The 16,456-nt window shown below is 38.8% G+C and overlaps 1 protein-coding gene across 5 annotated transcripts in view; it reads right to left on the reverse strand.

Moving 5' to 3' along the window:
* Positions 1-16,456, reverse strand: part of LOC126178069 (polypyrimidine tract-binding protein 1) — a 260,740-nt gene that overhangs the window by 15,420 nt on the left and 228,864 nt on the right. For all 5 annotated transcript variants that reach the window (XM_049924505.1, XM_049924504.1, XM_049924502.1 and 2 more), the window contains 2 exons: positions 12,252-12,329; positions 2,123-2,186 (listed from right to left, as the gene is read on the reverse strand). In XM_049924505.1, the coding sequence (XP_049780462.1) occupies positions 2,123-2,186; positions 12,252-12,329 (142 nt within the window). The remainder of the gene's footprint in view (positions 1-2,122; positions 2,187-12,251; positions 12,330-16,456) is intronic.

Here is a 16,456-nt window from a genome sequence, read left to right on the forward strand (position 1 = left end):
CCTTGAGGCCAGAGTTTGATGGCTTGTTGCACAGCTGGATGAGGGGACTGCGATGCTATCTTGACACTGGGTGATTTTACAGCCTCAGAGCTGAACTGGAGGTCACTTGTCTGCGTGGCCGTGTCCTTCATGGAGCGAGGGGGGGAGAATGCAGAGTTTGCGAGTAACCAGTCACTTGCGATTGACTGGGCAAGGCACTTTTTCCTTTACCTGGATCTCTTGGACAGCCCACTCATCAAGATACACAGGACAATCCCAAGACGTTTCAGTTGACACAGCTGGAAGGAGGCGAACAATCGCCCTCGTACGCATCCCTAATACAGGTTACACATTTGGCTGGGTGTCGACAAGACGTTCTAGTGTGGTTGAAACAATGAGACTGGTAGCAGCGTATGGAGTTCGAAACGTACGCACTGTGATAATTTCATAGCCTGCTTTTATCTTGGATGGAAGCACCACTCTGTCAAAAGTGAGAAAAAGAGTATGGGTGGGCACCAAGGTGGAATCTACCTTTCTCATTACCCGGTGGACGGCAATGACACCCTGATCAGAGAGGTAAGACTGGACTTCGGCCTTGGTTAGACTGTCGAGCAGCCTAGTGTAAATAACACCACTGGAAAAATTCAAATTTCTATGGGCCTCGAAACGAACACTATAGCCGTGGAGAAGCAAGGCGGCGAACAGTAGTTGTGTTTGAGAATCAGTAGTAGTCTCCAAAAGCTAAGTGCCATTCTGGTAAATAAGAGCAAGATTTCACAGGACCGGCAATTGCAAGAACACCTTTCTGAATAATAAATGGATTTACCACGGCGAAGGACTATCTTCAGACCATGAGGAACAGTGGTGCAGCGGGAAGGGTCTTTGAATCATTATGTTTCGTAGATGTTGACTGAAGAATATTGACTCATTGCAAGAAAATTCTCCACGATTCCCAGCGTCACTGATGGCGTGCTCCTTCCAACTGGAGGCCATCTCCACAAGGAGCCCCACCCTTCTAAAGCGATTGGTCACACCTCAGGTCACACCTCCCGAACATTGGACAAAGGGACCAATTGGCAATTTGGGAAAATTGTAGCTCAGGCAATTACCCGTTCCTGTGCCTGGCCTGCAGTACAAACCCTACCTGTCAACCTGGGGTTGGGAATTTCACCCAGTCACCTTTACATGTCAGATGTGTGGGCCAGCCTTCAGTAATGGACATGGAGGAAGAAGATGAACCTCAAATTCTGAAATAGAGGAACAAGAGAAGGGAAACAAAGAAGGAAAAGGGAGTGAACAACAATGGTGAGACTGTTCTTATGTCATCGACAGACAATGCAGAACATTCCAAGTAGCATCCCAGACATGCCACCCAATGGAGGGGGGTGGGGGGGAATATGAAAAGAATACACATGCAGCATGTAAGGGGAAGGGGCAAAAAAGTGCTGCAAAGGCTGTGGCCCCACGGTAGCGAAGCGTGATCCCACCAAGGAGTGGCGAGCCTCCCAGGAGGGTCATGCACACACAACTGCCAATTTTGGCAGCTTAATGTAGAGAAACAAATACTAATTTAAATCAACCAGATGGAGTGACAACTTCTTTCCCTACAATATGCTGGAAGGACAAAATAAACTAGTAAACATCATTTTTAAAAAAAACACAAGTTCTAAGGAAAGTGTAATAATTCCAGATTTACTGCACTTAAAATTTGTAATTAAACAGGATTTACATAGCCAAAACGTATTTCAACTTTGATTCTAGATCACTCTCTCCATGTACTCCGACAAAACCTCCGTTTAAGGAAAATCCCTTCTTAAGGAAAAAATGTGTCCCCAAATATGCATCAAAAAGGATTTTTCTGTAACTGCTAATATATGCAACCAAGGTCATAATTTAAAGACTGTAATGCTGTTGAAAGCATACATTTGAAGTATGTGAACAAATTAATAAACAACAACTACAGCAGTATCGGGAAAGATATAAACATAATAGGAGTGAATACCTATAAGAAAAAATGAGGAAGTACATCAATAAACTGCACGATTCATTTGAGGGCTGAGTAGAGAAATGAGATATTAATCTAGTGTTCTTATGCAATCAATTAACTTAATACAAAGGATTATGAGCTACTTCAGTGACTTACAATGAGAGCTGCAACAGCATCATCAGCTGAAGGAAGCTGTATAAGTGCCATCTTACGATCCTTTCTGTAACACAAAAATAAGTACTTTATCTCACCTACATGTATCTGATGTCACATTTATTTTTAAGTTTTCAATGTATGATTAGCTCATATGCAAAATATTGTCAGAAAGTGATCTGCAGACTTTAAGAGAAAAAATAGGAGTACAGAAAATAGGAAACATCCTGCCATACTACCAGGTACTCCGATCTGTATAGTTGCTCATGTACGTTTGCTGATCAAAGCTTAAAATCTGTTTAGAGTACACACTTATTACATGTAACTGACTACTAAAATTTAACAACACAAAAGCAGTCTTGAAATTGTCAAATCACACATTAGATACTGGAAGCAGGAATTTTACTGCCTCACTAAGAAATCATCTTATTTACAAATATTCCACAGCAGACAAATTACATGTCTGGAAGTAATTTAACTCACTTGAAGACTGTAAGCAAAGGATAGAAAATACCAGCTACAGTTCCACACATTGTAATTCAGAAAAAATGTCAATGAATACTTGAGAACTGTACTTAGTAAGGTGCCACAATGAACATAACATTTGCGGATCTATTCAAGGTAAGCTGGATGTTGCTATCACATTATGTAGACAATCTGCATGTTATGTAAAGGATTGCAAGGAATGGTAAAGAATACCATTTTTCGTAAGATGTTTATTTTGTAGGGACGACATTAAATAGTTTGTCCATTCCAACGAAACAAGGAATGTGTTGAATTAACGAGCACTAAAATTTTACAGCAGTTGTATTTTTACCACCCCTGTACCATATATGGGATCAAAAGTGGCTAATACCACAAAATACAGTAATTGGAAATTTTTCTCCCTCTCCAACAAACTTTTTTTCATCCCTGAAGAAGAAGAACCGTTTCAGCAGAAGAGATTGCTGTACGAAAGACAGTACTGGCAGGTGCACCTTGTGAAGCCATTTGTCAGAGTGTGTCCCTGCCTACTATAACCTGTTTCATGCAAGGTCCCTTCGAAAGAACAATTTTTATGATAAGGCTTTTGTGTATTTGTCAGCAGCATTATTTGCTATATGTCAGTGTGTGCCACCTAAACAAGCTATTTATAGTACAACAGTTTTTCAATAGTGCCATTTGTACACATGTTAACAGTTGTCAATTCAGGAAGTGAGGAGAAGAGGTACAAGCTCTTGCAGCATGTAGCCATGGTGACAAGAAAAGTGCACAGAAAGGAGGCCTCTTCCAACTCCCTCTCACAATGTGCCTTCCACACTTATTATTTTTGCACTGCAGTAAGTATCTACCCTCGTTACAGATAGTGAATTTTTTTATGAGGTGTTTAAAGGAGCAAAATACCAGGAACTGCTTAACCATTGAGGCTAGCAATGGGTGGAGAAAAAATGCTAATGGCCAACATTTATTCAATAATGGTTTTATTACTAGTACCCTTCTCTAGCACAACAGTGCCTTTGCAAAGTTACATTTCACAACAGCCATTTGACAACATCAAAACTGTTTTAGTTCTAATGGTTTTCAATCTAACTACATTTGTTAATAGGTAACATCAAAATAAACCTATTTTTTCATGTATGCAAGGTACTTAATTTTGGCCACGGTGTCTACAGTACACAAATGACTTATAAAATACTACTACTACTTGAATGAGATTTTCACTCTGCAGTGCTGATATGAAACTTCCTGGCAGATTAAAACTGTGTGCCAGACCGAGACTCGAACTCTGGACCAGTTCGAGTCTCTGTCCGGCACACACTTTTAATCTGCCAAGCAGTTTCACTACTACTACTACATTTATTTCAGAGGTCACACTATAACAACAAACCAGGTTCAAGTGAAGTATTAAAACGCCGAAATTATGTCGTTCACTGAAAAATTAATAAACCTTGGGTAGGTGTAAATATAGTGGTCCAGAACATGGATGTCGCAGAAACTAATCAACAAGTGGGGAAAGGGGAGGCACAAGAACATAAAAAATTATAATTTTTTACATAAATTAGTTTGAGAGTTCCAATGTGTCAAACCACAACAACTAAGTTTTGTGACAATAAACACACATCCTACAGCAGAAGTTTTCAAACTGTGTGTTGAGGTTCCCAGAGGCACTGCAACTTAATTTTTTGGGCATCATGGGGGTTTCACAAAAAGAATAATATGGTTGGTATGCTCCCTGTGTAAAGAAGCACGTTACTATGGCATCATGGCAGAGGGTACAGGATGTCTCGAAAGGTACAGTACAATTTCAAAGTGTTGTACCACTCAAAGTAATTAAGATCCTCACATCATGTTTGCTATGACAGACAAACTCACGAAGTTTTGTTTGTGTGTGTTCCATGTTGTCTTGAGTGAAGCATAATGACAACATTTCAAGTAAAGGCTCAGTGTGAGTAATGATTTATTCAGACCAAATCGGACACACAAGTTCAAAGGTATTTCTAAATATGGTATAGGAAGAAAATTTTCTAAACAACCTAGCATTTTCTGAGGAATTAACATTCCACGTGTGTGGCAGGATAAACAAACAATGTCTACATCTGCCCCCCCCCCTCCAATAATAATAATAATAATAATAATAATAATAATAATAATAATAATAATAATAATCATCATCATCATCTAATGGACTCGTTTGATGGTTCATCAAATTGTGGGACCATGATGACAGATGGTCTCGGATTAACTGCTCTCCTTGAGCTAGTAAATTCAACAATTCCAGATCATTACCTTTGTTGCTGGAGGATTCGTATTCTCGATGAGCGTGAAAGGCTAGTTTTGTTTACAAAGAAACACAATTGCCTGAATAAGACGAGCCAATACTCTCCTGCTGGATGCAACTTGTTGTATTTTACTGGTCAGACGAGTGGCTTCAGAAAGGGCGTGCTCAAATCTACATTTGCCCAATAACTGAAATGATTCTTTGTTCTGCAGGTGACGTTTTGATATCTGATGGTTTTGTGCTTTCCTGTCAAAGTTCTTTATTGTACAAATGCCTTCATTGCACCATTCCTTTTCACCACCAAACAGAAGACATATGTAACAATATAATTTGTTATTAACTGCATTTGCAGCCAGCCAAGCATACTTTTCGTACCAGGCTGTCTGAAAAGTGTGTTTTTGTTTGGCTGCACTTAAAACTACACTGAGTATAGGAGTAGGTCGTTTGTCCTTCAATTCGCACTTTTTTCCGTACGTTAATGTAGAAAAAGGCATTTTTAATAAAAATTCTATAACATGTTCAGCTGCTGGCTCACTCATGTTGGCGACAACGAAAATATGCACTAAAATCACACAAGAATATCTATGAACACAAACCGCGCGACTGTTCACTTCCGTGTTAAAAACCTGCATAGAAGCGGCAGATACTAGTCTCGATACCTGCTAGCAAGTGCAGTGCACCGGCCTTCGTGGAAGAGGGAAAGTGGAGGGGAGCCGAGAACGCTCAGGCGCACACAGCCAGGTAAGGGAAGGGAGGCAGAGACTGAGAGCAGTCGAGTCTCAAGCAGGCAGACACACCAATACTCAGGGTGCGGCGGAGCGGTCTACAAAACTGATGTCTTCGCACATTTAGTGCTCTTAGTAGAAAGTTGTTTATATTTTTGTAACAAATTACTATTGCATCTTTTTTAAGCACGAATACAGGGGAGACTAAGACACGCACGCACGCACACACACACACACACACACACACACACACACAAAAATCAGTTGGTTCTACTGAGAAATTCATCAATGGAGTACAAGGAGTTGGTCACCAATAAATCCTTTAGGCTTCTCTTAAACTGAATTTCATTTGTTGTTAAAGAGTTTTCGTGGCTGCTGTCAAGTCATTGAAAATGTGTTTTCCTAAATAAAGAACACCTTTTTGTACAAGAGTAAGTAACTTTAAATTCTCATGAAGATTATTCTTATTTCTAGTACTAATTCTATGGACTGAGCTGTTGGTTTGAAAAAGTGATATATTTTTATGTGACAAATTTCATTAAGGAATAAATATATTGGGAAGCAGTAGTTACTGTCCCTAGTTCCCTAAACAGGCCTCTGCAGGATGTTCGTGAGTTCACACCAGATCTCTCTTATTGCATGTTTTTGTGCCCGGAAAACCTTAGCTTGGCTTGATGAATTCCTGGCCCCCCCCCCCCCCCCCCCCCAAAAAAAAAAAAACAACCAACGTGTGACATTACGGAGTGGAATTAAGATTAGTATGCCAGATTTTTCATTTTTATATCCCATATATCTGACAAAACTCACATTGCAAATGGAGATTTGTTTAGACACTTCAGCAGTTCTGTGGTGTGCTCCTCCCAGTTGAACTTATTATCAATCTGTAATCCCAAGAATTTAACACTATCCACTTCTATCTGCTAGGCATATACTTGTGGGACACCCCTTACAAATTCTGAACTGCATGTAGTGCATGATTAATGTCCATAAATATTTTATTACCCGATCTTTCTAAGACTACACTTGATTTGCTATTTATTGCTATGTTTGTATCATCGGCAAACAAAACAAACTAGGCATATGATAACGTTACTGATGAAAGGTCATTGATTTACAAAAGAAAACTTACAGGCCCTAAGATGGAACCTTGTGGGACACCACATGTAATTAGTTCCCAGTTGGATGATGCCTGATAGCGTAATACGTGTCTCATTCCTAGTAACACCCTTTGTTTTCTGCCACCAGAGATGTAAGATTTCAACCATTCTGCAACACTTCCTGTTACACCATAATATTCTAATTTACTTAAGAGGATATTGTGATTTAAACTGTCAAATGCCTTTGACAGATCACAAAATATACCAGCCGCCTGCAGTTTTTTGTCTAATGAATTAAGTATATTTTACCTTTAAGTGTAGACAGTCTTTTGAATATCAGAACCCTTTAGAAATCTGAACTGTCACTGACAGTATGCTATTTATGATAAGATGGTTGTAAAGCTGATTGCACATTACCTTTTCCAAATTTTTTGAGAATGGTGGCAAAAGTGGAATTGGATGGAAATTTGGCACTATTTCTTGATCTCACTTCTTAAACAGTGGCTTAACTTCAGCATATTTCAACCATTCAGGAAATAGTCCACTGATAAACGACTAGTTACATACCGTATTTACTCGAATCTAAACCGCACTTTTTTCCGGTTTTTGTAATAAAAAAAAACCGCCTGCGGCTTAGAATCGAGTGCAAAGTAAGCGGAAGTTCTGAAAAATGTTGGTAGGTGCCGCCACAGCTAACTTCTGATGTCGAATACATGTAGCGCTACAAAAGAGGTGGAAGACGAGCTTTTTTCTCCGCCCCGAGTTTCGACCACTGCATTTTCATACATTATCCAACGAAGTAAATACAAATTCCGTATTGTTCATCTTCGAATGTAGCAGCATTTCAATGTACTACGAAAATCTGACTAGCAAGACTGTTTGGGATGTTTGTCAATATGGCCAACTCTACGTTCTGAATTTTTCCTACCTGTGAGAAGAGATGGTTGCTAATAGGAACTTTTATGAATTGTTAATCACATGCAGTATTCTCTTCACCATAAGAATAATACGAATATAAACACTTTGCGATGTATTCTTTCGTGTTTGCTGCTATCTCATTTAGATCCTATCCGCCTAATAAACTACGAAACTAGAGTGAGACAACAGCAAACGCGGAAGAATATACATATAATGTCATGTTTATATTCGTATTATTCTTATGGCTAATAGTTATACAGCCAGAAATGAAGCACAGCAACTGACTAGATTTTTAAATCTAAGATGACTAATTTCTGTGCAGAATGTAATGTAATGTACTAAAGCGGCGTCTGCAAAGATTTTCAAACGGGGAAAAATTTTCGCTAAACTCTCGTTCAGAACATCATCTATCATACGCAGTCTATTATTTGGTTCTTGTTGATCATTATCAAAGAAAGCAGCAGCATAAGTAACAACAAATAGCAGTCTCTTGCCATTGTTTCGCTAATGAGACAAGCTGCGGTAGCGCGCAGAAAAGCAAACCATGCCGCGAGCGGCGACAGGCCTTGAACACGCACTATCAGAATGCGACAAACAATGCATCACACAGTACAGTAATGCATTTTCAGCTATAAGAAAAAAAATGGCACTTATCAGATCAAAGAAAAATAAGCAATCAATTCAAACCAGACGAAGCACTTTAAAAAGGAAGGGTACCCGTATCAATACGGACGGAGCGCCTGACGCATAGCAATGGCTACCTTGTAAAGCTTAAGCTTAACTGCTAAGCTTACGACTCGAACCAAACTACTGTAGTTGTATCGTCATTCATTCGACCTAAATTGTCTCTCATATTAAAATGGACCAACTTTGTTTCGATTTGAAGGTGCGGCCTAAAACTTTTCTCTCCTCTTGAATTTCGAGTCTCAAATTTCAGGTGCGGCTTAGATTCGGGAAATTTTTTTTCCTTGATTTCGAGTCTCATTTTTCAGGTGCGGCTTAGATTCGAGTAAATACGGTAGATAGCTTAATATGTTGCTTAACTCTGAATCACATTCTTTAATTCACTTTGTTGATATTTCATCATACCCACTAAATGTTTTTGATTTTATGATGGACATTACTTCTGCTGGGGTACTGAGGGTCAAATTCATACTACGTGAATAATCTGCTTTTATGGAGGAATGATCAGTGTGAAATTTAGTTTTTCTGAGTGAAAGTCACTTTTAATTGTTGTTATTCTTATGTGATTTGAGTTTGTTGCCATGGGCAAATTTTTAAATGTTAGTACAAAACACAATATTTCAAATGTATTGTGCAGTTCTAAAGACAAAGATGAGGAAAATGAAAAAGGCAGTCACTTACATTTCACTTTTACATCTACTATTGTTAGAAATTATTGACCACAATGTGTCTGTCTTAAAGCCCTAGCTAGAGAGGGCATGCTTCCTAATAAAATGAAATGACATTTTCAATCAAATCACCATAGATTGGTAAATAAACTATGAGAATACTTTCTCACAAATTAAAAGAAATTATGAAATAAATAAATTTTTGCTAAACAAGCTATGATTCCTACAAAGCCTCTTCTTTCATCTCAGTATGTTGCCTACCACATAGCAGAGAGCAAGAACCCTAAGACAAAATTTCAGCTTTCAGAATTTACTGCTCATCACACAATTTTAGAAGACATGGGTTTTCAGTTAAGTGAATTATGTATTTTAGCCCACTTAACTGAACTTAATGATTACTTTCTCAAGCACTTTCCAGAAGAAGTTGATTGACACAATTGGATCACAGATCCTTTTCACTACAAAATTTTTATTAACATGTACTATCTAAGAACAAGAGCAATTTATTGACATCATAGTTCTTCAGGCTTTGGAAAGAAACTGCAGTTCGTTTCCTCTGCACTGCTTGAGTTTTGGAACTTCGTGAAGGAAGAGTATCCAGAAGTAGGTAATAACGGTCTACAACCTTTGATATGTTTTGCAACATACTATTTATGTGCGGTATGTTTGTCAGCAACACAAAATACAGACTGTGAATGAATGTGGAGGAAGAGATGCGAGTTGATGAACCTAGCTCATCCTTCTATCTGATTTAGTTACTAAAAGTTGATCAGTGTGTTATGTCAACTGTTAATAAAGTAAAGAAATAAATTCTACTTCTTTTTAAAACTTAAGTTTCTTTACTTCACACTTAAAACTAGTCTCTCGTCATGTGTGAAAGGAGGCAATTATGTTCACGCCAAGTAAAGTATGGACCTAAAAAGTTTAAAAACCACTATCCGACAGAATTGGTGGTTATTTGACACAAGTAGCTTTCTCTGGCACTTAAAAGGTCAATACGATTTCGCGATTATCTTCACGATACACATTTTTTGTATTATTATTATGGACTTTTTGATCTGAAATTAAATCCGAGCAGTATCCTCAACCTAATAGCACAAAAAGTTCCAGGTGTACGTGAAAATCAGACTAACGCAATCACGCAAACAGCAGTGATTATCGATATCAATTGAGTGATGCTATCTGCCATGTGATGACAAAAATTCCAATCACTTGAAAAACCTAAATAGTATCACTGGAAAATAAAATTGTGAGATTTAGTGAGTACTGATATAACACGAAAAATTAAAATTCGTGTCTAAGTTTTAGCATAAATAGAAATTTGTACAAAGAGAAATATTAAGCTGCTTAATTTTATTACACTTCACTGAAACAAGTTAAGGTGGTGGTAAAGTAATTCACTCAATTTTGTCTTTCTTCTGAAGCAGACTATCCTCTCTCTATTTCCACACTTCTTAAAAATTTCTAAAAAGAACATCAAACATTGTAAGATACCCATAATTCAAAAAATTTTTTGGATGTGGGTCCTATTGCAACAAAAAAAAAAAAAAACATTTGTTACGAACGTCTTTAAATACACATTAAAAACCATCTGTTACAAAAATAATCCGACATTTTTTCTTTGCAAATAGCTGACGGATTTGAATGTAGTGCACTTGCACGAGCCAACCTTGAATCTTTGTGCATATCCCCACCTGTCGAAAGCATAAGTTGCTGGCAAGCAGCAGATGAGTGAGTGAGTGTGGGGGTGTTCGTAGGTTTTTCATTGCAAGGGAAGCGGCAGAATTGGAGCAGTGCTACTGCATCAAATTCTGCTAGTAACCGAGTGACAGCCAGGTGGAAACCATTCGGAAGATTCAGACAGCTTTTTGTGACAATGCTATGGACATCGCACTGATTAAGGGGTGATACAATTAGTTTAAAGACAACTGCACATCGCTGGAGAGCGAGCCATGCACTGGTCGGTCATCAACATGCTGCATTGATCACGTCACCGTCAAAATGAATCCCGCGGTGATGCGAGACCGTTGTGATACTATCAGAGAAATTGCAGAAGTGGGCATCAACACTTTCTTGAACACATTCCATTGTGATCGAAGATTTGGCCCTGGAGAGACTGTCAGCAAAATTTGTGACTAATCTGCTGATGGCAGAGCAAAAGCAACTTCGTGTTAAAAGTCTCACAGGACAAACTGGACTTTACAAACTGTGGCCCCGACTCTGAATACCATACTCTCTGGTGATGAGTCCTGGGTGTACGGTACGCCCCGAAACCGAATACCAGTTATCACAGCGGAAGCATTCCTCGTCACCGAAGGCGAAAAAAGGCCTGCCACATGCACAGCAACTTAGAGCAATGCTGACCGCTTTCTCCGACTCCCGCTATGTGATAGCTCCCAGTACACACGTTAATCGATCACCAAAGGCTACTACAGGACTGTCCTTGGTTGCCTATTTAATGCTGTGTGGCGCAGGAGACCTGACTTGCGGATTAACAGGAAACTGGAGCCACCACAACAATGTGCCAGCACATTCCTCACTCTCGATTCAAACTTATTTGACGAAGGACCAGATTCCTGTGCTTCAGCAGGCTCCTTACTCTCCTGATATGGCCCCCTGCGACTTTTGGCTATCACTCTAACTCCAGACACCAATGGAAGGAATGTGATTTCACACAACATAGGACATTAGGGCAGCCGACCTAAACTTCTTTCCGAAAGAAGATTTTTAGAAGTGCTTCCAATAATGAAGGCACCGCTGGGAGAAGACGTGGAGTCCCAAGGAACTACTTTGAAGGTTATTAGGTGTACAACACTCCAGGTACGTCAGTTATTTTTCCCAGTCAAAGGTTGGATACTTTTCTAACAGACCTTATACAACAAATACCCATACCTCAATATGATATACAAAATCATATCATATTTTATATTCATCATGAATAAATTGACCAAAACATCTGTCAAGAGAAAGTGAAAGGATCATTCAAAGTTAAATTAAATTCCGTCCCAAACGGTAAGAAAATGGCATGAAGAAAAAGAACAAGAATCTGAATTATTTCAAGCTAAAAACATAATTATCACTTCTTAAATTCTCCACAACAGAAAAACTCATTACTTAAACTGCCCCTGGGGAAGTACATTTGACTTTTTTTCTCTCTTCTTTTTTCAAATTTAAAAATCTCTCGTGGGGAAAAAAGGTGTTAATAAACTGGAAAGAATCAGATTCCTACATAATGTACATGAGAAAAAAATAACAAATATCTAATAAATGGATGTTACTTACGGGAAAAATTTAAATGCTTTCACAGTGAAGCCATTCTTTGTAAAAGCTTCTTTAATTTCTTCTTCAGAAACTGTTGGGCTGTAAAAATTTAAGATGTTTTGTTAGTATTTCTGCTAAAAAAATTTAAGCAGGAAAAGGGCAGGTGAGTTGGGGGAAGGGGAGGAAAGGGGAGGGGAGAAGTGGGTTGTTGGAGCTCCACTGGAAATTAAAGTAAATACATGATGAACTCAAAGTTTATAATAGATATCTATATAAGTGACTACTTAAGTAATACAATAATGTTTACGAGTCCGCAGTCCCAATAATTTCCCCTCCACCTCCATCTCCATCCAATGGAACTGGAAATGCCATGTGGCTAGGGCATCCCGTCGGGTGGACTGATTGCAGAAAACTGGACTGATCGAAGAAAATCTCCGACCCAGACACGAATCAAACCCGGGCCATGAGGAATGGCGTTCCGTCGCACAGATCACTCGGTTACCAGGGGCGGACCCCATCTAATGTTATTCTACAAGCTATTTGTGAATTTCCCCCACCCCAGCCCTCCACACACTACCAGAGTGACAAATCCCATTGGTTTTTAAAGATGTTCCATTTATTCCTCACATATTTATCTGAGGGCCAACGGCCTTGCCGCAGTGGTAACACCGGGCTAGCACTTGGATGGGTGGCCATCCATTCAGCCGAGAGCTGTTGGCACGCGGGTTGCACTCAGCCCTTGTGAGGCAGATGTAAACTAAGGAGCTACTTGACTGAGAAGTAGCAGCTCCGGTCTCTGAAACTGACAAGCCCCTCCATATCCGCATCCAGTGATGCCTATGGGCCAAGGATGACACGGCGGCCAGTCGGTAACTTTAGGCCTTCATTGCCTGTTCGGAAGGAGTTTGTTATTATTATTATTATTATTATTATTATTATCTTTCCTTTCTCAGACATTATGTCTGGTTAAAAATGGAAAGTGACGCGGACCTTGATCAAGCGTGACTTCCTTTTAACTGTATGGTATGTGTTACATTCCATTTAGGAACTTTTGGGTAATTGAACATGTGTCAATAATTACAGATTTCTGTAGTTTGTGTGTGTGTGTATATATATATATATATTTAAAAAGAAAGATGATGAGACTTACCAAACAAAAGCGCTGGCAGGTCGATAGACACACAGACAAACACAAACATACACACAAAATCTAGCTTTCGCAACCAATGGTTGCCTCGTCAGGAAAGAGGGAAGGAGAGGGAAAGACAAAAGGATTTGGGTTTTAAGGGAGAGGGTAAGGAGTCATTCCAATCCCGGGAGCGGAAAGACTTACCTTAGGGGGAAAAAAGGAGGGAAAAAAGGAGGGAAAAAAGGACAGGTATACACTCGCACACACACACACACACACACACACATATCCCTGTGTGTGTGTGTGTGTGTGTGTGTGTGTTTGGATGTAGCTGTATTGCGTTGATGTACTGGAGTATATTGTGTGGTACGACTCCTGTAGTTGATAGTATAATTGGTATAATGTCAACTTTATCCTGATGCCACTTGTCCTTGACTTCCTCAGCCAGTTGGATGTATTTTTCAATTTTTTCTCCTGTTTTCTTCTGTATATTTGTTGTATTGGGTATGGATATTTCGATTAGTTGTGTTAATTTCTTCTTTTTATTGGTGAGTATGATGTCAGGTTTGTTATGTGGTGGTGTTTTATCTGTTATAATGGTTCTGTTCCAGTACAATTTGTATTCGTCATTCTCCAGTACATTTTGTGGTGCATACTTGTATGTGGGAACGTGTCGTTTTATTAGTTTATTTTGTATGGTAAGTAGTTGATGTATTATTTTTGCTACATTGTCATGTCTTCTGGCGTATTCTGTATTTGCTAGTATTGCACATCCGCTTGTGATGTGATCTACTGTTTCTATTTGTTGTTTGCAAAGTCTGCATTTATCTGTTGTGGTACTGGGATCTTTAATAATATGCTTGCTGTAATATCTGGTGTTTATTGTTCAATCCTGTATTGCAATCATGAATCCTTCCGTCTCACTGTATATATTGCCTATTCTTAGCCATGTGTTGGATGTGTCTTGATCGATGTGTGGCTGTGTTAGATGATACGGGTGCTTGCCATGTAGTGTTTTCTTTTTCCAATTTACTTTCTTCGTATCTGTTGATGTTATGTGATCTAAAGGGTTGTAGAAGTGGTTATGAAATTACAGTGGTGTAGCCGATGTATTTATACGAGTGATTGCTTTGTGTATTTTGCTAGTTTCTGCTCATTCTAGAAAGAATTTTCTTAAATTGTCTACCTGTCCATAATGTACGTTTTTTATCTCGATGAATCCCCTTCCTCCTTCCTTTCTGCTTAATGTGAATCTTTTTGTTGCTGAATGTATGTGATGTATTCTATATTTGTGGCATTGTGATCATGTAAGTGTATTGAGTGCTTCTAGGTCTGTGTTACTCCATTTCACTGCTCCAAATGAGTAGGTCAATATTGGTATAGCATAAGTATTTATAGCTTTTGTCTTGTTTCTTGCTGTCAATTCTGTTTTCAGTATTTTTGTTAGTCTTTGTCTATATTTTTCTTTTAGTTCTTCTTTAATATTTGTATTATCTATTCCTATTTTTTGTCTGTATCCTAGATATTTATAGGCATCTGTTTTTTCCATCGCTTCTATGCAGTCGCTGTGGTTATCCAATATGTAATCTTCTTGTTTAATGTGTTTTCCCTTGACTATGCTATTTTTCTTACATTTGTCTGTTCCAAAAGCCATATTTATATCATTGCTGAATACTTTTGTTATCTTTAGTAATTGGTTGAGTTGTTGATTGGTTGCTGCCAGTAGTTTTAGATCATCCATGTATAGCAAATGTGGGATTTTGTGTGGGTATGTTCCAGTAATATTATATCCATAATTTGTATTATTTAGCATGTTGGATAGTTGGTTCAGAGCAAGACAGAACCAGAAAGGACTTAATGAGTCTCCTTGGTATATTCCACGCTTAATCTGTATTGGCTGTGATGTGATATTATCTGAATTTGTTTGGATATTAAGTGCGGTTTTCCAGGTTTTCATTACTATGTTTAGGAACTGTATCAATTTAGGATCTACTTTGTATATTTCCAATATCTGTACTAACCATGAGTGGGATACACTATCAAAAGCTTTTTGGTAATCAATGTAAGCGTAGTGTAGCGACCTTTGTTTAGTTTTAGCTTGATATGTCACTTCTGTATCTATTATCAGTTGCTCTTTACATCCTCGTGCTCCTTTGCAACAGCCTTTTTGTTCTTCATTTATAATTTTGTTCTGTGTTGTATGTATCAATTTCTGTGTAATGACTGAAGTTAATATTTTTTAGATTGTGGATGGATATGTGTGTGTGTGCGCGCGCGCGCGCGCGAGTGTGTACCCGTCCTTTTTTCCCCCCTAAGGTAAGTCTTTCCGCTCCCGGGACTGGAATGACTCCTTACCCTCTCCCTTAAAACCCACATCCTTTCGTCTTTCCCTCTCCTTCCCTCTTTCCTGATGAGGCAACAGTTTGTTGCGAAAGCTTGAATTTTGTGTGTATGTTTGTGTGTCTGTCGACCTGCCAGCACTTTCATTTGGTAAGTCACATCATCTTTGTTTTTAGATATATTTTTCCTTCGTGGAATGTTTCCTTCTATAAAAACAAAGATGATGTGACTTACCAAACGAAAGCACTGGCTGGTCGATACACACACAAATAAACACAAACATACAACACAATTCAAGCTTTCGCAACCAACGGTTCCTTCATCAGGAAACAGGGAAGGAGAGGGAAAGATGAAAGGATGTGGGTTTTAAGGGAGAGGGTAAGGAGTCATTCCAATCCCGGGAGCGGAAAGACTTACCTTAGGGGGGAAAAAAGGACAGGTATGCACTCGCACACACACCCATATCCAACCGCACATACACAGACATACTCTAATGTTGTGTGTTTTCCTCTCTTTACTTTCCAAATTCTAATGTGCTGCTTAATGCTTACATTACTCAAGTTAGGTACTTAATTACAAACCAAATCCTTGCTTGTGTGTGCTAATGTTTTGGTAATGGGGACCTGAGAGTACTGGAACTATCTTTTTTTGTTTTTAAATGACCAAACACACAAATTTAAACAGCTGTCACAATATGACAGAAAACAAAGCCCTAGTGCTTTGAAACTGTTAAAAGAAGTGGTGACTGGCAAGCTCT

This window comes from Schistocerca cancellata, chromosome 1 (genome assembly GCF_023864275.1).
Source record: "Schistocerca cancellata isolate TAMUIC-IGC-003103 chromosome 1, iqSchCanc2.1, whole genome shotgun sequence".
Lineage (NCBI taxonomy): Eukaryota > Metazoa > Arthropoda > Insecta > Orthoptera > Acrididae > Schistocerca > Schistocerca cancellata.